This window comes from Podarcis melisellensis (assembly GCF_964234715.1).
Source record: "Podarcis melisellensis genome assembly, chromosome: 10".
NCBI classification, from domain to species: Eukaryota; Metazoa; Chordata; class Lepidosauria; order Squamata; family Lacertidae; genus Podarcis; species Podarcis melisellensis.
This window is the reverse complement of record NC_138542.1, coordinates 26,570,693-26,593,124: the sequence shown is the minus strand read 5'-3', so window position 1 is coordinate 26,593,124 and position 22,432 is coordinate 26,570,693. Positions and strand designations below refer to the sequence as shown.

The window sequence follows — 22,432 nt, the reverse complement described above, 5'->3', positions numbered from 1 at the left end:
GTGTCAAGCCTACCTGCTCCACTTCATTGCCTGCGTATTGCACTGCTTCATTATGCGGTTCTTCCAACATTTCCAAGTTTAACTCCTCTATGAATTCGTTCCTTTCATCATCCAGCCATCCTTCTTCCAGCTGTAAAGAATATATTAGTACATTACTTTCGGTTAGTGGGGAATGCATGCTAAAATAAGGTAAACCCAAATGGCAATGCCTGACTGGTTCTTTTTTTATCATAATGACTCTCTTTGGAATACTGTGGTCTTGGAGCTCATCTCTCAAAAAGGCAGAGGGGGGAAAAATGATCATTAAAAAAATTGGACTCTTAGGCCTTTTATCCCTTTTTGAAACATATCACCGATTTTCTCTCATAATGAGGAGGCTTGCATGCACAGAACATCATTTCCTTTCAAAATGTGCAGAAGGCATACTGCATAATACCGAAGCTGTCATGTTCTTTACTTCTAAGGGTACCAGCTTAAAAGAATCCAGAGATACTAATATACGGCCATGAGACAATTGGCTTCTTTCTCCCTAACAACCTCAACCCCAGTGTTATGCCTCACCGCCTGAACCTCAACAACATCCTCATTGTGTATTTCAATCACATTTGTCTTATTGATTTCTCAGGTAAACTTCCAGTAGCAGTAGCAGCAGCAGCAGCTACAACCACAACAACTACAACAACAAAAGAGTAATTGATTGACAATGTGCCTTTAAGGGATGTTTTGTTTTCCAGCTGTTCCTTAGGGATGCTTTTTTAAAAAAAATAAATCAGGAAGTACTACTTTAAAATATGTTGGTAAACTAACTTGCCTGAAACAGATATATATATTTACAGTGCTTATATTCTTAGGTTAGCTTTTTAACAGCACTATCCTATGAATGTCAACTCAAATGTAAGCTCCACCGAGTTTTGTGGGACATACCGTACTCCCAGATATGTGTGCATAGGATTGCAGCCTAAGTCAGTGTTGGACTTCAAACAATGCAAGTACTTAGTCACATGCTTAATTTAGGCTGTAGTTCTATACACACTTAAGCTACACTGAGAGTATGGTCTAAGACCACCCAGAGAACTTCATGGCTGAACTGGGATTTAAACATGGGTCTTCCCAGCCCTAGTCCAATACTCTAACCATTTGCACCACATCAAAAGTGCTTCTAGATCCCACTCCTGGCAGAATTAGCATAATTGAAGCAGTAACTGTAATGGGATGTTCAGTCCCATTGCGGGAATTTCAAGCTACTTTTGTTATTTTGTATCAACCACAACCATGATGGCCATGCGAATTTTGCTAGCAATAAGCATGGGCTGAAATGGGTGATTTGTACTTGACTGTAAATTGTATCCATAAAACACTATGTTCTGGATGTGCCACTGCTGTACAGTGGTACCTCGGGTTAAGAACTTAATTCGTTCTGGAGGTCCGTTGTTAACCTGAAACTGTTCTTAACCTGAGGTACCACTTTAGCTAATGGGGCCTCCCGCTGCCACTGCCATGCAATTTCTGTTCTCATCCTGAAGCAAAGTTCTTAACCCGAGGTACTATTTTCTGGGCTAGCAGTCTGTAACCTGAAGCGTCTGTAACTTGAAGCGTCTGTGGTACCACTGTACTTTCTTGGTCACTTCTGTGCCTTGATAATTTCTGTGCCTAACCAAGAAGCTTGGAAACCAATGCCTTCCAGATATGCTTTGCAAATTAGGATAACATCTTTTCTTTTCCCTTGACCATTTTATCCGCACAAGAGAGGCAGGAAGAGACTAATGCTAGGCCCCAGGTAGTCATTGTTTGTTGTACAACTGAATCCCGAAAGACAGATGCATCACTGATATAAAACCCCTTAAGAGCCTATAAGCAGAATGTTTCAGCAAGCCATTTATAGTTTCAGAAAGTTATCTAAGCCTACAAGAGCCACAGCCAAGCTACATAAACCTGAGGTGAATTGCTTTCCTCTGCCATACTATACAGCTGCTTTTATCAGCACCATTTAGAATGTATAAGACTATAAAGGAAATATATGCTTCGAACTGTGATCCTCTATAACTACACTAGTCAAAGGAAGGCTTTCAGGTGACATTGAATTACATTTATTCAATGTAATTTATAGAGATTGTGCAGTTACCAGTGCTGAAAAATATCAGATCAATAACACAAGAAACAAGTGGCAATATAACCAACTTTGCCTGAACCAAAGACAGATGAATACAACAGGGGCAACAGAACGTCCTTTTTGCTTTGTAGCAGAATATAAAAGGAAGTACAACTAGGTGTTTTTCTTCCACTATTCTCCCTCCTCCTTTTTGGAATCTGTATATAACTCTGCCTTCCAAAATATGGAAACATTTTCACAAAGCAGCAGAACTGTTTTCAGTCAATGAATGATGGTTATTCATATTTGCTACAGACCTTCAAAAATACGATTTGTTCTAAACTGCGTATGAACATGATATTGTAATTCCATGTACAGTTTAATACTTGGTTTGCTGTGTGGTGGAACTTCCTTGTACTTATAAATATTCTGGAAATATGACATGTGGAAATCAGAAAAGCAGCCCATATTGGAATTTCAGACCAACTTCTATCATATGAGAAATCAACATGCATTTTCTGCTACATATGGGCAATTTCAATATGTCTTTGTGTTTGGTTGTGTATTCTACTAGACAATCAGCTGCATTCTTATAGGCATGTATGATTTTAAAGACTCATTCAGCTAGTACAGTGGTATTCAAGTTCCCTTTAACTTTGCATCTGCAGCTACAAAACAGTAAAGACCATCTATTCTCATTTTCTCCATTCTGACAGGAACTTCTGCGTTGTCATTTCCCCGCCAGCTGTTCATTATCTGCGGATGGCAGTGAATGTATGTGCCCTGCGAACCACCCTCATTCTCAATGCATCTATTTACTCTAACCTGCATCTCTGGTCTTGCTACCAGCAGCACAATTTTCTTGCATTCGTCACTGGAGAGCAATGCAACTGCCTCCTCCCGGTTTTGGACATCTTGGCCATTTATCTATAAAACAAATGAAAGTGGCACATTAGTTTCCATTTCCACAGCGCAACACACAATATAGAGCAAATATCAGCTCATTTGTGGCAAATGTATGGACAATGAAGCTCACACAATGGGCTCATCTTCAGCCCCCTCAGTGGTAAGTGCCTTCACTCAATTATGCGCTTACTGTAAGAGCCATATCGATCGTTGAAGGATGGCGGACATCAGAGGAAGCAGTTATGTTCATAAATGTCCAACCTGCGCCCTGGCAACATACATCTAGCAACACAATTAACCAGCCCTTGACAGGTGACGTTCATCTTTCTCTGTTCAGAGTAATGGAAGTGTCAGTCTGAGATAATAGTGCTGGTGGAAGCAAGACTGGTAATACTACAGCTGAAATCAGTCATACTGGAAGCTTAGAGAGAGCCAATTAGAGGTCTACAGCATTATCTCTCACCAGGCAATACTTACAGGCCACTGCTGATTGCTGTTTCATTTAATCATTTGATATTTGTGTGTCCGCACGAACACACATGGACGGACACACACACACTGGGTGCCAAAATTCATACTAGAGGCTGCAAATCCCATACACCCTTACTAGGGAGAAAACCCCGTTGAACACACTGGGACTTCTGAGCAATCATGTATGCTGTGCACACTTAAAAGTGAATCTACAGTTGTTGCTTTTTAACTTTCCAAGCACAACTTTGTGTTAATGCCAAACAGTAGCCAGTGTTAACTACTTCTTAATGGGTTTGGCAGCAAATCCAGGGACCAGATGAACAACATACAAAATTGCTCATCTTTGAAATTCAAACCATTCTTCTTATGTGAGCGTTAGCAGAGAAGATTGCAGTATCTTTATGCAGCGCAGCCAACCTTTCCCCATATCTTATCTTTCCATTTGCTTTTTCCACGAGCCTTTTTCGAGGTGTCTTCCCTCACATGATTACCATCATGTGATGGGGCAGGTGGGCATAGTCCCCCTCCATTGCACCACTACTGCCATTCCCACAGTCGTACAATGTGCAGAGGCAACAGTGACACATGCATAAAAGAGTAGAGCTAGGGAACATGCTACTTTGCTTCCAGATGTGCAGTGGTGATTATGGAGGGGGGGAAGAATCTCTGAACAGAGTTACAGTCACGGTGGGGAGGGAAAAAAATGCATGAAACATTTACGACATCTGAAACTGAAATTTGCAAGTTTAATTTTGGATTAATCGGGAGCTGCCAATGTAGGGCTCCCCAGTTGTTCTTGGGCTGCAACCCCCATCTTCCCTGACCACTGGACAAATTGACTGGGGCTGACAGGAGTTGGAATCCAACAACATATGGAAGGCAACATGTCAACTACCCCTGACCTGCATTAACACATCAAACATAAAGTGGCTGGTTGTAAGAATAATTTTGGCCAAAATATATCTCTCATCTCAAATCTCCACGTGTCTGTATATGAAGTCACCTGTGTACACGAACTCTCAAGTCAGCATTACAATCTTCTGTTCAGTTCAAAGAAACTGAAGAACAAAGCAGCAGCATTTGAAATTAAGAAGCTAGTTGCCTTTTAATAACTCATAAATTTCTTGTATGAATGCTTTAAAATATATCGTATTTTTCCATGTATAAGATGCCCCCTATTTTTGGAGACTCAAAATTAAGAAAACACCCCTCAGCACTACCCGTGTATAAGATGAGCCCCAATTTTAAACCTATTTTTTTGGCAAAAACAACCATAGTCTTATACATGGAAAAATACGGAAATATATATTTACTGCAACTTCCTTAAATGTGTATGGATTCAAAGGAGTTAACGTATCTCAAAAGGGACCTCAACATTTTCCCTTTATGGTTGCAACCAAAATCTATGAAAAATGTTTTACAAACAGTTTTAAATTTTGTTTTATATCTATTGAATATTCGCTAGGGAATATTTTAATAAGGTGATTAATAAATGGAATGCATAAATGAGCAAGTGAATGAACAGCGATCCCCCCCCCCCCGCTGACTAGCCATGGAAGAGAGGGGCTCTTCTATGCTTTCATTTTCTCTCTCCCACGGATTAGCTATGACTTGCCTGCCATACTTCCTGAATTCCAGTATAACCATGAAAATGTTTAAAATCATTTACAGGACTGTAAAATGTGATGCTTGCTGCAGCTTTCAGTTATCTCGGTTCATTTGTCTCTTTTCTCCCTCCCCTGTTGCCAATGCCTGCATTCAGAAAATACTGCAAAAATGGAATCTTGATGCAATTGTGCATAAGACTGCATGAGTAAGACTACCTTGGTGTGGCATTTCATCAACAAACAGAAATGCACATGGTGCATTTTGGAGGAACGCTGCACAAGAAGCCCCTAGGTAGAAAGCACACTCTAACAATGACATTAAGTTTGCTTTCTTGCAGAGTTTTTCTACTGTGAACGTATCAGCAACACAGATGAGCAAGAGGACACAAATGAACTGGAGGAGGAAGGCCTGGCTCCAGATTCTGTTTTGTGGGGAAGGAAGGGAAAGGCATCATGGGCAGTTTGCCACCAGTGGGCCACTGTTAATGCCAACCATTCTCCGCTACAGTACCTTGGTCCCTCTTCTGTTGTATCTGCCAGCATTGCCCATCCCTCAAAGCAGCGATGGCGCTGTAATGGGCCATGAATTGAGCAGCTTCACTCGGCTCCTGGCCAGAGCTAGGAAATTCTGTAAAGTGAGCATGCAGGAGAGTAGCAGGGCAGCAGTTTCAGGCATCATCAAAGGACTCCAGTGGAAGTGGGCCCTACCGACACTGTGCTTGGGAGGAACTGAAACCCCCACATGCACTGCATAATTAAAAAGTTGGAAAACAAAAATGGAACAATGGCAAATCCCAAGTATGTAAGTCCTCCTTTGACACAAGGCCACATAATTTGGAACTCTGGTATCCAAAGAGAAATTCAGATGGCAGATGTAGGAGGCTGCTTTCTACTGCGGCAGACTTTGTGTCACTATTGTCAGCTCAATATTGTCTGCACTGACTGTCAGTAGCTCTCCAGGGGGTCATACAGGGTTCTCTCCAAGCCGTCCATGAAGATGCCAAGGATGGAACATGGGACGTTCTGCATGCAAAGCAGATGCTCTACTAGTGAATAGCCATTCCTCGAGGACGTTTTGGAAGTGCCCATGACTCCAGTGGGTTGTGTACTACAGCCATAATCCTGTGAAATAACTATGTAAAAATCCAACAACGATATATTTCATCATGTTGGAATGGCTGCATAAGTGAATAGTAATGGCAGTTTACAGTGGTACCTCGGGTTACATATGCTTCAGGTTACAGACTCCGCTAACCCAGGAATAGTACCTCGGGTTAAGAACTTTGCTTCAGGATGAGAACAGAAGTCGTGCTCCAGCGGTGTGGTGGCAGCGGGAGGCCCCATTAGCTAAAGTGGTGCTTCAGGTTAAGAACAGTTTCAGGTTAAGAACGGACCTCCAGAACGAATTAAGTATTTAACCCGAGGTACCGCTGTATTTGGAAAATTAGACAAACACAAGGAAGCAGTTCAGCATCCTGAGAATTTGGCCTGCAGAATGCTGCCTTTTAAAATAATTCTTTTCACATAAACCTTGTATAATAAAATTGTCAGATTCCCTTGCTCTGAGTTATCTCATCCATAAGAATGGGTACTGAGCCAGCACATTGTCCAATATGAAAGGAGAATCCTAACCACAACTCATTTTCTGTTAAACTTAATGATCAGATTCCAACTCATATATCACATTGCCACACACATAGAAGCATAGAACCAGAGAACAGTAGAGTTGGAAGAGCTCCCAAGGGTCATCTAGTCCACCCTCTGCAATGCAGGAATCTCAACTAAAGCATCCGTGACAGATTGTCATCCAACCTCTGCTTAAAAACCTCCAAGGAAGGAGAATCCACTACCTTCCCAGGGAATCTGTTCCACTGTCAAACAACCCTTACCGTCAGAAAGTTCATAATAATAATAATAATAATAATAATAATAATAATAATAATAATAATATAAATTTATACCCCACCCATCTGGCTGGGTTTCCCCAGTCACTCTGGGCGGCTTCCAACAAAATACTAAAATTCAATAACCTATTAAACATGCTTAGTCAGAATACCATTTCCTGCAACTTGAACCCATTGGTTCAGGTCCTACTCTCCAGAGAAGAAAACAAGCTTGTTCCATCTTCCATGTGACAGCCCTTTAGATATTTGAAGACGACTGTCATATCTCCTCTCATTCTCCTCTTTTCCAGGCTAAACATACCCAGTTCTCTCAACCGTTCCTCATAAGGCTTCCTTTCCAGACCCTTTATCATCATGGTTGCCTTCCTCTACACATGTTCCAGCCTGTCAGTATCATCCTTAAGTTGTAGTACTCTAGGTGTGGTCTGACCAAGGCAGAATAGAGTAGTACTGTTACTTCCCTTGATTGGGACACTATGCTGTCTTAAATCCCAATTCTATATTCTGCAGCATTAGCTATCCCTCCTAGTCTGGTGTCATCTGCAATTTTATATCATGGGTATCACAAATATTGGACATAATTCTGATGGATTAGTTAACAACATTGCAAACACTGAACTGAAATAAGAAACGATGTTTTATACGACTTGGTCCAATTTTGTTTAGTATGTGCAATCTATTGAACATGGTTTCTGTCTATCAGCTTCTCATGGGGCACTGTGCAGAATTCTTAGAACTGCTAGCATATTGGCAAAGCTAAGTAGGGTCCGCCATGGTTTAAATTTGCACATATTTTTGTATACCACTTAGCAAGTTTTTCAAATATTAAGCAGTTCAGAAATGGTTTAAAATATAAATAAGTAATATTTTCTTGAACCAGAACAACCTGCCTTTGACTGGGCTACCTAAGCATCAGTTTTTTGCTTTTATCACAGTGTACACAGAACTAAAAATGCCCATAACATCAAATTTTGTTCTTTTTTTATCATTTTCAAAAAATGTTTCAGTGTTCAGATCTGTTACATGGCCCATTACTTTTTAGTCCCTCTCTGCAAATTCATATCAGTCCAACATCTAGTCAAAGTAAGGTAATGCAAAATGAGTATTCCCTCCCTTCCCCCCATCATATGATGTGTGCACTGTAAAAAAAGAAAATAAAAAATCATATCCCCCACTATACAAAGAAATAAAATAATATATCCTTGCAGAAGCCCTCACACTGAAACACGACTTATTATATGCCTGCAAAGCAAGGACCGTTTTAGCCAGGCAGCTTGTAGATCCTATTGTGTTCCAGAGATTTGTTTGATTCTCAGAACTGATAGCAGAGTAAGAAATAAAGCTATGTTTCCCAGCAAAGATGTTTCCTGAGGAAATGAAAGACCTGGTGGGATAGAATCAGATTGATCTTGTAACATCCAGCAGGCTCTCAGGAAGGCTGAATTAATGCCTAGCAGTTGCAGGGTTGTTTGTACAGAAGCAACTTGCTACTATCAACAAGTATCACCAGACAACAAAAGGAAAACTGCACAAATTGCATAAAAGGGATAATTGGTTCGTGCACGTGTGAGCTTGCTTCAGTCCCTGTGCTGGGGAAGCAGCGGCCATGGACAGGAATGGAAAGTGTTAGGTTACTAGGGAAGGGATGCTTGCTTTCATATTTTTGACAACAGATGCTGCCACTAACATGTATTACAGGTCCCACCCCTGTCTACTTTCCATCTTCTAATGTTGTTATGCATTGGCTGAACACAGCAATGCCAGGCTGGGCATTTTCTTCAGAATTTCCACTGGACTTGAAAAAGGTTTGCTGGGAAGAAATGAGGTCTTAAGTTTCTGTTTTGTGGAGTATGGTAGGAGCTCTTCCAGGCTTTTCCTGGGCCTCCATAGTTTCTATTAAAAAATGTATTTTTTACTCAGAAAGCCCTAGCAACGTGAGTCCACGGTGCCCGGCTCTTCCTTCCTTCTCCTCCCTCCTCTGAAGCACTTCACTCCCTTGTATGCTCCCTTCTCTGAGCATCCATTAGCCCCAGACCCAGTGCTGTGGCTTCTTCAGTCAGCCATCATGTGCCGATGTCACCACCAGGAGATGGCAGCTAAAAATGAATAGAATGGCTCCCACTGCCATTCTATTTATATTGTTATACTTTTTTGGGTGGGGGAGTAACCCCTCCTAAACTCAAGAAATTAATGAATGCCAGAATCTAGCTAATATTAGGGATATGAATAGAAAAAAACATGTTGCAGAAGTGCGCCAGCCAGGCAAGCAATCCCTGGGGCTGGCTTCTGCAAACCTGCCTGACCAGGGTAAAGGTAAAGGGACCCCTGACCATTAGGTCCAGTCGTGGCTGCCTCTGGGGTTGTGGTGCTCATCTCACTTTATTGGCTGAAGGAGCCGGCGTACAGCTTCCGGGTCATGTGGCCAGCATGACTAAGCCGCTTCTGGCGAACCAGAGCAGTGCACGGAAATGCCATTTACCTTCCCGCCGGAGCGGTACCTATTTATCTATTTGCACTTTGACATGCTTTTGAACTGCTAGGTTGGCAGGAGCAGGGACCGAGCAATGGGAGCTCACCCCGTTGCAGGGATTGGAACCGCAGACCTTCTGATCAGGGTAGTTGAGCAAAGCCATTAAGAGACAAAGGTGCTGATTGCTGGTCATTATCACATCATAGGAAGGGTCTCAGGTCTATGAAAAACAGGGGTTGCCAAGGTGACAGGGAGGGGTGTGAGGTGACAGGGTAAAGTGTCATTTTACAGAAGGCCTGGATTTTTGGTGAGAGGTGTGCTGGGAAGAAGGAGGAGGACAAAGTCTAGTCCTTCAGGAGCTCCTGGGCAAGCCAGAACTCCATGTGTGGACTGGAGGTTAGAACCATATTGGAGGAGACTGTACCACGAGACCCGGAGCTATGACTGACTGATGAGAGGGGCAATGAGAGACACTATTGGGGTATAATGTTCTGTACCCCCTCCATTGCAGACTTCCACGTGTAAATATGTGTTAATGAACCATATTTCTTAAAGGCACTATCCTCCACAGCGCCTCAATCTTCCCAACAGACACACAGCCCTGGGGGTGTGCCTGGAACCCCCTGGAATCTTGCACCGCTCATGAAAATTGGGGTGGCGTGATACAATATTTATAGACTGCATTATCAATAACAAAACCTTTAAGCAGTTAACATAAAACAATGTAAAATATGCATAAGAAAATAGCAATAAAATAAACATTTGAAAACAAGAAGACAGAACATTTTCAAAAAACAGAAAAAGATAAAATCAGCTATCATAAAACAAATACTAGAATCATATATTTGGGTGTACTTACCTTAACAAGAATTTGCCTGCCTAACATTCTACAGAAACAATGGACTGTACATTTTTGAAGAACCGTAATGAGAAAGCATGCTCATAGTTTCTTACTTGCAAAATTCTATCTCCTTCCCGGATCCGTCCATCTCGGGCAGCGATACTGTTTGGATCAACCTACATGAGGTGGAAATGCCACAGTTAGTTCTAAAATAAGTTTGCATTTAACATATGTTTAAGGCACGGTGGGGATTGACAAGTAAACCAAATCACTATTAGCGGAACCCTAGATGTGGGGAAATGAGAGGAGTTGGAGCTTGATAATGCTCGGGAGAGACTGGGTGTGTTCATACCCTTTATAAAATGTTTTGCATGGCCACTTTACCTATCAGGCTAGACTTCTGAGTCCTTATATCGCAAAGGAAAATAAAAAGAAGAAAAGGCATTACAATATATGATTTACCTTTCTTCAACACTGATACAATATACTAAATGGTTGGTTTACGTAGTTTAATTTTGCTTTAACCTAAATATATCTTGAAGGCTCCATTAAAGGTTTATCAGAGTCGCAAAACTGTTCCTTGACTAATGGCCACCTTTTCCTTGATGGAAATCTGAAGCCATTTATTTTTCCTTGCCATGCTAACAGTCATTTTTTGCAGCAAAGCCTCTCTAAGCACTCAGCTTGCAAGTTACATCTTAGAAAGATGACAATACCTCCCCCTCCCAAGCAGGTGTTATTTTCATATTGTGTGTTGTTGGAGAGAAAATGTTGTGGAAATATTTAATCTGGTATGAAAAGAGAGCAATTGCAGCCACTCAAATGAAGGGAAAGGCAGAATGGTTCAAAACAGAGCTAAGGAGAGCACTTTTTAAAATTCAAAGACAGATAAAACCAGCAGATCTCTTTTAAATCTTTGCAAACTAGTAAGAAACCTATACTGTAGGCTTCTCTGTTACCTAACTGACCTCAGCTGCTGAAGTATGATGGGATCTTTATGGGCTTCAAAAACAACCAGAACTTTTTAATACTATCAGTACTAAAGGCCTAGGGATGGATAGGTCTGTACACCAATTTTAGGAAGCAAGCTAAAAATGGGAGTAAATAAACCTACAAAAGCACCGTCCAGCAGTTAGGCTGCATTTGTAAATATTGTAAATATTTTATATTTTTATTTGTTCTATTTATACATCACTCTTCCTCCGGGGATCTCCAAGCAGTCTGCATACATTCTACAGGTAGCAATCTTGACCCTTGTCAGGACCAAACCCTCATGGTTTCAATATATGAACTGAATATGCCTTCGGACCAAATATTTTCACCAGATATAGATTACAGATCTAACTTCAAAACAGTACTTTCTAATCCTTGGGAAAGGGGAAGGGGCAGTGCCTGGGAGGGGAGATCTGGTCCTTGGAAAAAAAAAGTCCTAGATTTCATTGAAGCACATTTCTTGGAGCTCTCTGATGTTCTGCAGCTCTGATCTACTTGGTGAGGTGCCCAGAAGTCCATGGGCTTCTGGGTGGCAGGAGAAATACAACTTCTGACTAAAGAACTCTAATGAGATAAGAGACAGAGAGTCCTTGTTAACTAAGGTATGCACTTGAGTAAGCACTTCAGGAAGGATGCTGAAAGGCAGCAAATAAACAGGAAATGCTTCAAGACAGCATGAATGTAGAAGTTAGAGACACAGAGGAAGCATAAAAAGAATGCATATGGCAAGGCAATTTTACTGCAGTGCAATAAAAAAAAATATTGATTGGAATGGCACCAGTGGACAGAGTCAACAATTTTGTATAGGGGTAGTTCATGCAAATGGTATGGACCAGAAAAACAAGCAAGCAAGCAAGCAAGCAGAAGTTTGGTGAATCTAGCAAACTCTGTAAGTATGGCGTGTAGCAGAATTATTGTTTTAATTTGTGGAATGGAGCCAGTCTCTTCCTAGTAATCACAGCTACTCTGGTTCTGGAGTGAGATTAAAGGGAATAAATCCCATAAACTTCAAGGAGTAAGAAAAGGATCACCAGGCAAGTCAGAAAGCCGAGGGAATAAACTCTGGAATGAAGGGGCAAGTGGGAGGAAGGCAGAAAAAGATGTCAAGGAGCTGCAGGTTCTCTCAAAGAGTCCAGTTAACAGTACTAAAACAATGTTTCACCTAACTTTTTAAGCAACATTCTGACTTTTCAGGCAATTCGCTTCATGGTAATGTTGCATTTGACACATTTACATTAAACAAACCTGCCTGCAATGACAATTATACTACTTGGGCGGCATAGTTTAGGCAGTTTGCTAACAGTTTGCATTGGAAAATTGCCAGAATTTTGTAGTCAGGCTACATAAATGCTTATTTCTATTTGCCCTTTACCACCCCCACACAGAACTTTACCTCACTGATATAAATTCCTGTGTCTTCCTCGTCATCCGTGCGGTAGCAGACAGTCAAGCCCAGCTTTTCCTGGCTGCTAACACGACAAAGTTCAACTTCCTGCACAAAAAATAAAAAATGCAGCACAGTAAGGTGCTTATTTTGAGACTAAAGTCTGTTGCAGATACAGTAATTTATATTGCTCTATAAGGGCATGCAAAGTCTTCCAGTCACCTTACCCCAATTACTTGATTCAAGATCGAATACTTCTGGTAGTAGTGAAAGCTATTTTCATTTAGTAGTGCCCTGCTCCAATTTTCACAGTAAAAGCATTCTTTTCCCAAATAAACTAAAGTGGGAAGTCATTAAGCAAAATTTGGCATGCCTTCAGGGGTGCCAAAATCAAGAACGAGAGGCTGACAATATATCACACAGTCATTTTACTTCTGTCAAGCCAACTATTGATTTATGGGTCAGGGGAAAGACAAAGTATTCATCCATCAATCAGTCAATCAATCTCATATGATTGTCAGCCTTCCATCAGCCACATAAACCATAAACCAGAATCAGAGTTACCTGCCAAATCACATAAAGAACACAGTCTATTCTTAGGTCCAATATAAATAATAATAATTGGCAACTTAATTCATTTCATGTGGTAGGTTTGTCCCTGAAGTTACAAGATATTAGAGTTCCTTGGCTATTAAATTATTCACAAAAACATTTCACACACTTAATGAGCATGAAGTTAGAAGATACCTATAACTGAATGTAAACTAGGAATATAGGAAGTTGCCTTATACTGAGCCAGACCATTGGTCCATCCTGCACTGACTTGTAACAGTTTTCCATGGTTTCAGGCAAGTGACATTCCCAGCCCCACCAGGAGATGCCAGAGACTGAACCTTCTGAATGCAAATCCTATGCTGTGCCACCGAACAACCAGCCTTCCCCTAAATTTGATGCCTGACTGCACCAGTGTCTTGAAGTTAAGGTAGGCAAGATGGCCCCTCACGTCATCCTACACCAACTTTGTGCCTCCCCGAGGTTGGCCTACAATGCCCATCACCACCAACCAGCACAACCTGATTTTAGACTACAACTTCCATCAGGTTGTGCTGGTTGGTGGTGATGGGTATTGTAGGCCAACCTCAAGAAGGCACAAAGTGGATGAAGGTTGCCCTACAAAAAGCCTATGTGTATGAGTGTCTCAACAGAGATGCTGTCAGACAATTCATTACAAGACATTCCTTTACACACACAATTTTATTTGTATGCTGCCTTTCCACTGTTTAAACCATGCTCAAGGCAACCTACAACATGAATAAATACATAATTACAATATAACAAAAGTAGTCATAAACAAGAAATAAAATATTAAAAATACACAATCAAACTGAACAAGTTCCACATATATGACAACAAGATCTAAAATAAAGATACAAAAAACCCCACAAAAGCAACAGCCCTTCCTGCAGCAAAACACCCCAGTCCAAGAGACTGTTCAGCAGCACCAGCTTTTGCAGCTGGAATCAGTCAGGGCTCTGCCCTCGCAGGCCAGGTGGGAAAAGGCCTGCAAGGCAGGGAGCGGGTCTTGCAGGACTCACGGCCAAGTTGCTCTTACAAACTTAGCAGTACCAGATGCCACCAAGCTTTTTGCGGGACAGGGGGGAGAGCCAATTCAGTGCATAGAATTATTTAGGTATCACAAAAGTAAGAAACTATCCAATATGTTTCATATCACACCTACTTTTTCCTTCCAATGCACTGTCTACTCTGAACACTTGGTAGTTGTTTTTTGCAACTGTTTATGTGTGTGGGTGTAAGTATGTAAAAGGGTACAGTGGTACCTTGGTTCACAAACGCCTTGGTACTCAAACAACTTGGAACCCAAACACTGCAAAACTGGAAGTAACTGTTCTGGTTTATGAACTTTTTTGGAAGCTGAACGTGCTCCGTTTTGAGTGCTACGGTTCTGATCTGAGTGCTACACTTCCATTTTAAGTGTTACGCTGAGGTCTGTCTGTTTTTGCTGTTTATTTTGCATTTTTGTTTTTGCAGCTCTTTTTTTGTGACTGTGTGGAACCCAGTTCAGCTATTGATTGCTTGATTTTGTGACTACAGTGCATTGTTTACTGCTTTCATTTATGGATCAATGGTCTCGTTAGATAGTAAAATTCATGTTAAATTGCTGTTTTAGGAGCTGTTTTTAAAAGTATGGAATGGATTAATCCATTTTGCATTACTTTCTATGGGAAAGTGTGCCTTGGTTTTGGAATGCTTTGGTTTTGAAACGGACACACTACCACCTTTTCTCAGAAAACACACCCCACACTCCTGTGCTTCAATGTGTTTGCTATTTAACCTCCTCCTCCTCCTTAAAGTACTAGCTATATCCCACTCTTCCTCCCTGGAGTTCAAAGGTCAAAATGCCATATATGGAGTTATTCTATTTTTCACATAAACAAAACAAGGTAGGTTAAGATAAATTATAGTGACTTCCCCACACTTTACAGCTAGGCAGGGATGTGCCTGATGTTGTTCCTTTAAAAAGCGAAAGGACCCCTGTCAGTTAAGTCCAGTCGTGAACGACTCTGGGGTTGCGGCGCTCATCTCACTTTACTGGCTGAGGGAGCCGACGTCTGTCCGCAAACAGCTTTTCCGGATCATGTGGCCAGCATGACTAAACAGTGCATGGAAACGCCGTTTACCTTCATGCCAGAGCAGTACCTATTTATCTACTTGCACCTTAACGTGCTTTTGAACTGCTAGGTGGGCAGGAGCTGGGACCAACCAATGGGAGCTCACCCCGTCATGGGGATTCAAACCTGCCGAACTTCCGATCGGCAAGCCCAAGTCTCAGTGGTTTAGACCACAGCACCACCTGCATCCCGTTGTTGTTCCTTTACCAGCACACTATTCAAAAACACCACATTGGTTCTTATCTTTTCTAGGGTTGGGTTCAAGAATATGACTTTCTGCATTTATAAACGTAGTTCCGTGAATATAATGTTCTCAGTATTTTGGCACAGAAATGACCTTTTAGAACAATTAATTAAATGACAATGACTCATACTGTGAAGGATGAGAAACTAGGTAAAGGTCATCTTTTCCTTCTGAGTTGGAAAAGTACGTTCTGCAGAAGAGGTTATACTCTCAAAGGATAGGAGAAGAGGTTAAATTGCTCATCCTCCAGGGTGATGGAATAGTGGGCTGGGGACTATAACCTTCCATTACCAGGTTAAAAGTCGTTATTCCCTCCAGCAACTAGGTTAATACTGCAATTTCTTCAGGTGATAGAAGAGTAGGTTGTAAATGTCACCCACTGTGTTAAAACTTTTCTTTGACTTACTCCCTAGAAGAAAGAAAGAAAAGATTTACTCCTTTAATGGAAAAAGGTTTAAGTGCAATTGTTTGGGATTCTGCAAAAGTTTGCTAGAGAGCCACTATAGGAATCTTTAACCTGTATGTGAACGTATATATGTTAAAAGTCATAATTTTCACACAGAGAGCAAACCACTAGTTATAAAATTATTGCAGAGTTTTCCTTGGTTGGAAAAAACAAACCAACACACACATATCCCTATTTTAAAACTGAACCACTCTCAATTGACTTATTACCTTAATTTTCTGATTGGGACTTGGCTTAGGAACAGGATTCGCCACGCTAATTTAGTCCTTTTGCTCTGTGTTTCAAACAAAGTAAGGATAGACGTATGGGGAACTATTTATGTGACTTGATAAAGACTCTGCTTAGATTGAAAATACCCGGAAATATGTAAGTAATAAATAAATACCGGAAAACACCCATTAGTGTATTGGAAGGATGTTAACCGAAAACCAATAATGAGCTTTGCTTGTGCTTCTAAGAAATGGAGACAAAAGAACATCTGCATTATTTTTGTCTTGCCCTTATCAGAGCTAAATCTTTAGAGTATATTTTGTGGGGAATATCTTTATGACCTCTGCTTCTCAGATTTGTTCATTTGCTAACTTACGAGATGTCAATGGACACGACACACACATTTTTACACCTATTTTCCCACAGTCACAAAAGCTAGAATCTTGTTTGTAAGAAAAGAACACTAGCATTGATGCTGAATTCCGCATGCAGTGCAAAAGTTCGTGCTTTCTTTCCTTCACCTTCTTTGCTTGTGCAGATCAAGGAATATACATGCAGCAATGCTGAATCCTATCTCTTCAGTTCCACCATGGCTGCCCATCTCTATTCTGTGCATGTGAAATGCATTAAATTCAGCCCCACTGTATTTGCAGTAAACTAAAATATTCATTTCAGTCAATTAGCAGACACGGGATGTCTCTTGTTTTCATAAATATTCTTCCCTATGGCAAATGGAAGGCCCACACATGTCAATGCCATTATGTATAATACATGGAGTTTGAGACTGCAAGACGCCCAAGAAAGTATTGTCACAACAAACTACCCTATCCTTTCAGAACTACTGTCTCTACTAAAGCACCAAGTCAATTTCCTTTATGTATTAATAGTTAGGAAACATAAACATAACAGATGGCTACAGCAGAAGATTCGGTAGGGAGGGGGCGGGAACCTGTTGGGGGAAGAAACACCTCTCTGCCTTCAAACTAACTAGGTTGCTGTTGCAAGAACTGTAGCACCATTATTACTGTTGCTACTACCACAATTTGCAAGAGTTTGAAGTGGTACAAATGGATTTCCTACCACAGTTATATGCAGCATTAGCTAATACAAGCAATGGCTATCTAATCAGGCTTCCTGCAAAAGTTACTCATGTCACTCTTCATATAGTGCTAAATATATGGATTTCATAACAAATGACAATCTGTATCTATACCCCCCCAACATGGTGCTCTCTGGATGTTCCCAACTACAACAGCCATCATCCCTAACTGTAGGCCATGTTGGTTGGGCTCATGGGAATTGGTAGCAACCACATCTGAAGGGCATCAGGTTGGAGAAGATCTAGACACTGAAAACAGTAACAGGAAGTGGCTCTTATTTCGTAATAGACATGCATAGGAATGTGCTGTAAGTCCCACTGAGTCCAATGGGGCTTATTCCCAGGCAAGATAATTTTATTGGGGGGAAGCAGGGATAAAGCATTTTTAAGGAAATGTTTCAAAAGCTACATATTGTGATTCTGCCACAATATATGCACGAATCATTACTATACTGATGCAAATGCAAGAAACCAACGTCAGACTACAGAGTTATGCCAAGGTTCCATTTCTTTCCTTAATCAAGAATCATATTTATATTTCCAAATTTCTTATATGTTTAGTTAAGTTTATGAACACTGACCTCCCCTTCTTTTTAAAAGCAGCACTGAACTCCTATTCCTTAGACATTTTCATTGTGGGAGGTAATGAACATCTTAGGATTTTATCAGCATCTATTCCAGTTACCCCTTGAGCTTTTCTAGTTTGCAGAATTTACAGCCTATCATGCCAAAACGTCTACAGAGAATTGGCAAAGTTCAAGATTTCTCTTTTAAAGCCACTGAAATTCTTCACTTGTGAAAACAACTTAACGTAATAGTCCTCCTTTCCCTCTCCAACGTTCCCAGAGTGTTATGATATGCAGATTTCACATCAGCAATGCATCTGCGGCTATTTGGATGGAAATAGAAAAGCTATGGAGCAAGACAACCTCAATGTAAACAAGCTGGAGCTGCTGTCAGTTGTGCATTTAACAAAATAAAATTGCATTCCCCACTGTATTTCCACTTATCAATTTTGACAGAAGACCGTTCTGGCTTCTCATATACAGAATTGAAAAGGACAAATCGCACTGGATGCCAATTTCCCCCAGAATTGATTTGGTTGTTATCTTACCAAAAAGAAGTGGAGAGTTATCTCTATTTCACATGGTACAGGTAAGACAAAGATCCAGGGATTTCTCCCTTCATAGTATATGTACCTTTTAATCCCCAACTCCCAATGCTTGTCTCATTGAATTTTCAGTGTCTCAATGATTCCAGCAAGCAATTTCTCAGACATCTTTATCCTGTTTTCAAACTCAGGTTACCAAGGTGGGGAGTAGAAGGAGCATGAAATCCAAACCCCCATTCATCCCTGGCCACTGAAATAATGAACCAGACCAAGGCAGTCTTCAGTCAGCTTTGCCAATGCTGTTCTGCAAGCTGGAAGGGCCTTAAGAGAAGTGAGTGGGGCTAATATTGATATGGGATTGTTGAACTGCGTATTAATAAAAATCCTGGAAAGATAATGTAAGTCTGGCTTTTTTGTGTCAACTAAGAAATCTCCAAGGTCGCTTGAGATGCTTAAAAGAGCGCTAAAGTAAGTTGAGCAACAGAGAAGGGAATGAGCCAAATGCAGCTGGTCTCTCAACAGAGCAGATGGAGCAGCTCTGCAATCCCATCTCTTCCTTCTGCATCTATATACTTTTTCAGCATACTTAAGTCTTGAGCTTACACTGTCTCTGCAGATTCTTTGGGGAGTATGCCTCATAAGTAAGCCAAAGAGGAAGAAACAATTTATTAAGGATTAAAGACTTCCTGGCTGCAGAAATCTCAGCAGCTGTCAGCACACCCTTCAGTAAGTTACAACTACTGTAACTACTTCAAAATCTTCTCTGTTTACTGGTTGCGTATTTCCAAACTCTTGCTGGAAAATGACGTCTTGATCAAAGCATGGTTTTCTTCACAAAATAAGATGCTTCAGTTTATTAGGAGGATGTTTAAGCTCCCTCAAGAATGATGGGTCCTCTAATTTTGACTAATATAAAACCAGCTTTTCTTTTCATACTTCACAGTTTCTACAAGCAAGAGGGGAGCCCCAGCTGATGTCAAGAACAGCTCTGCTGGATGAGGCAAATATCCATCTCACCCAGCACTAATTCTCACACTGGCTAACTTGATGCCTCTAGGAAGCCCACAAGTATGAGTTCAGCATTGTATTTTAATATTTTGTTGGAAGCTGCCCAGAGTGGCTGGGGAAACCCGCCTATTATTATTATTATTATTATTATTATTATTATTATTATTATTACATCAGAGCAATAAGGCAAACCCACAAGTGAAGAAACTCAATAAACAACAATAGCAAGTGTGATGGTAGAAAACCAGCAGCAGTCTGGAGTTATCCAGTGTATTGTTCAGAATGGCACATGTATACTACTGTCTCCTGTGGTGTAGTGGTTAAGAGTGGTGGACTCATAATCTGGGGAACTGGGTTCGCATCTCCGCTCCTCCAAATGCAGCTGCTGGGCGACCTTGGACTAGTCACACTTCTCTGAAGTCTCTCAGTCCCACTCACTTCACAGAGTGTTTGTTGTGTGGGAGGAAGGGAAAGGAGAATGTTAGCTGCTTTGAGACTCCTTAGGGTAGTGATAAAGCAGGATATCAAACCCAAACTCCTGGATGGAAGTTGTGGGTGTGTGCTTGGTGCACACATCCAGGGGGACATGATAGCCACTTGATAGCTTGGTGCCATTCTAGAGGCCAGAACACCATAAGAGAAAACACATGTTTCAGAAACATTTGGGGAAAGTTGTCATGCACAGGTGTTAGAAGCTAGTGCTAGAAGCCTCTGAACCAAGATGAGTGATTTGGAATGCTTGGCACTCTTAAAGGAGAACATAAAGGAGAACAGTGGGCATAATGATAATTTGGTTGAGCATGGTTATATCTGGACAAAAGCTCCATAGAAAGGGCATGAAAAAGCATACTGCATGTTGAAAAGGATGTTGATTCAAAATAACTAGAAATATGAAAAGGGGAAGCCCACAGCCAGATTCACTGTGGTTTAGGTTTAGTAAATTGCTATTTAATAAATCACTTCAAAAAGTCCTGAAATGATTTACAATCATAGACTAAGGAAATGCATGCTCTGATCACAACAAAGAGGTAAATTTTCTAGATACTCTACGTGGCAATGCTCTAGAACAGTTGGTCATACTATCAACCAGAGGACAGACAACCGTGGACCTAATCTTAAATGGTGTCCAAAGTGTTGCTGAACCGAATGACCATAGTATTATGAAACATAAATCATAAGTGAACAATTGCCAAGGTAATTCAACAGAGTGACAATTGACATAAAAAAAGAAGCTTCTGCAAAGTGAGGGGATTGGTAAGCAGGAAGTTGAAAGGCAAAGTCAAGAGGGTCAAATCTCTTCAAAAACCACAATAATAGTTCAGCTTGAATGTATACCACAGTTCAGGAAAGGTACCACCAAGACCAAGACAATGCCAGCATGATAAATGAGCAGAGTCAAGGAAGCTATTAGAGACAATAAGGCTTCTTTCAGAAAATGGAAGTATTGTCCAAATGAGGGGAACAAAAAGCAACACAACCGTGGAAAAAGAAATACAAGCAAACAATAAGGAATGAGGGAAAAGAAATGGGAAAAAGGGAAAATGTTTCTTGAAAGCAACAACACTTATTAAAATAGTAGAAGCAGGAAAACAGCTAAGGTTGTAGCCAACAAAGCTTCCACTAGCACAACAGGGCTCTCCTCACCTGTGGTCCCTAAATCTATTTTGGAGTAGATTTGGGAAATGCATGGGGAATGAGGTGAGAGAAGGGGGAGAGGAAGTCCTGCTGCACAGGCAGAGGTCCTTCCTGGAAAGTGGCCAATATAACAATTTTTAAAAGGCACCCAGAGTTAGGGCCACAGCTCAGTGGCAGATCATCTGGTTTGCATGCAGAAGGTTTTGGCTTTAATCCCTGGAAGGGCTGGGAGAGACTTCTGCTTGCAACCCTGGAAGGCTATGGGCAGTCAGTGTAGAGTCATAGATAATGCTAAGCTAAATGGATCAATGGTCTATCTCAGCACAAGGCAGCCAAATGTAAGGGTTGCATTAAAATGAAGACTTTCACTCCAAGAGCTGTCCTTTTGTATATAATGATAATATTTAGTTTCACAGATGGTTGCTGTGATTGCTGCCCCATCATTTCAGATTAACTGAATGTCAGCGTGTCATAATTAGACTTCACCAGTTTCTCCCTGCATAATAGTGGAAGTCATAATTTAGTTTTGTTATGGGTTCATCCTCGTCCTCCTCATATTACTATTGTATACTTTGCTGAGCAAACATCGCTGTTGCTTCTTTTGGCTCAGGAAGTAAGGGGAGAGATTTATTTATCGCATCATCATATTTTTCAGCAGATAGCCACCCAATCAAGATGCAGGCAATACAACAGATGTGCCAGCATATGTTCTGAGGAACATTCATCTAGCCATCAGAATACACAACTGCATTTTGAAAATTGCCACAGTTGCTGCAGTTCCACACATCTGAGCATTTGTTAGCTAAAACTCTGTGAAAACTATTTTGGCATGTTAATTAAAGTCAAGTTGCAGAGCAGAGCGCTTGCATGCTAGACATCTGTTGGAAATCTGCTTATTTGCCTGAATTACAGTTTAGGGCTCTTGCATATGCCAAATGCTGATAAAACACCAGGCTAATGACCATTTCAATCTTTACTGCCTCTATGCAGAGGTCACTGAAAAATATTTTCTATGTGGCAGAGGTCGGCTTGGCAGTTCATATGATTTTTATAGCACTTGACAGGCTAGCTAACTGCTCAGGGCTAGCAGGAATCACTGTGGCACTGAATGGTCATGAATGAAGGAGGAGTCGGAGAAGGAGAAGGAGAAGGAGAAAACAGCAGGCAGTAACTGATGTGGCATTGCAGACACCAAGGAATAGTGTCTCCAGTACATGCAGCTAATCCAGTGATACCTGTAATGCAAGAATCTCCCCTTATTTTTATGCCCAAACATCTGGAGTAAACCTCCCATTCACAATTCA

At 41.0% G+C, this 22,432-nt stretch overlaps 1 protein-coding gene across 3 annotated transcripts in view; it reads right to left on the bottom strand.

Annotated features, from left to right (window-relative positions):
* Positions 1 to 22,432, bottom strand: part of PDZRN4 (PDZ domain containing ring finger 4) — a gene marked incomplete at its 5' end in the record, with an annotated part of 217,214 nt that overhangs the window by 7,657 nt on the left and 187,125 nt on the right. For all 3 annotated transcript variants that reach the window (XM_081928955.1, XM_081928957.1, XM_081928956.1), the window contains 4 exons: positions 14 to 130; positions 2,915 to 3,016; positions 10,402 to 10,464; positions 12,675 to 12,773. In XM_081928955.1, coding sequence (XP_081785081.1) covers positions 14 to 130; positions 2,915 to 3,016; positions 10,402 to 10,464; positions 12,675 to 12,773 — 381 coding nt within the window. The remainder of the gene's footprint in view (positions 1 to 13; positions 131 to 2,914; positions 3,017 to 10,401; positions 10,465 to 12,674; positions 12,774 to 22,432) is intronic.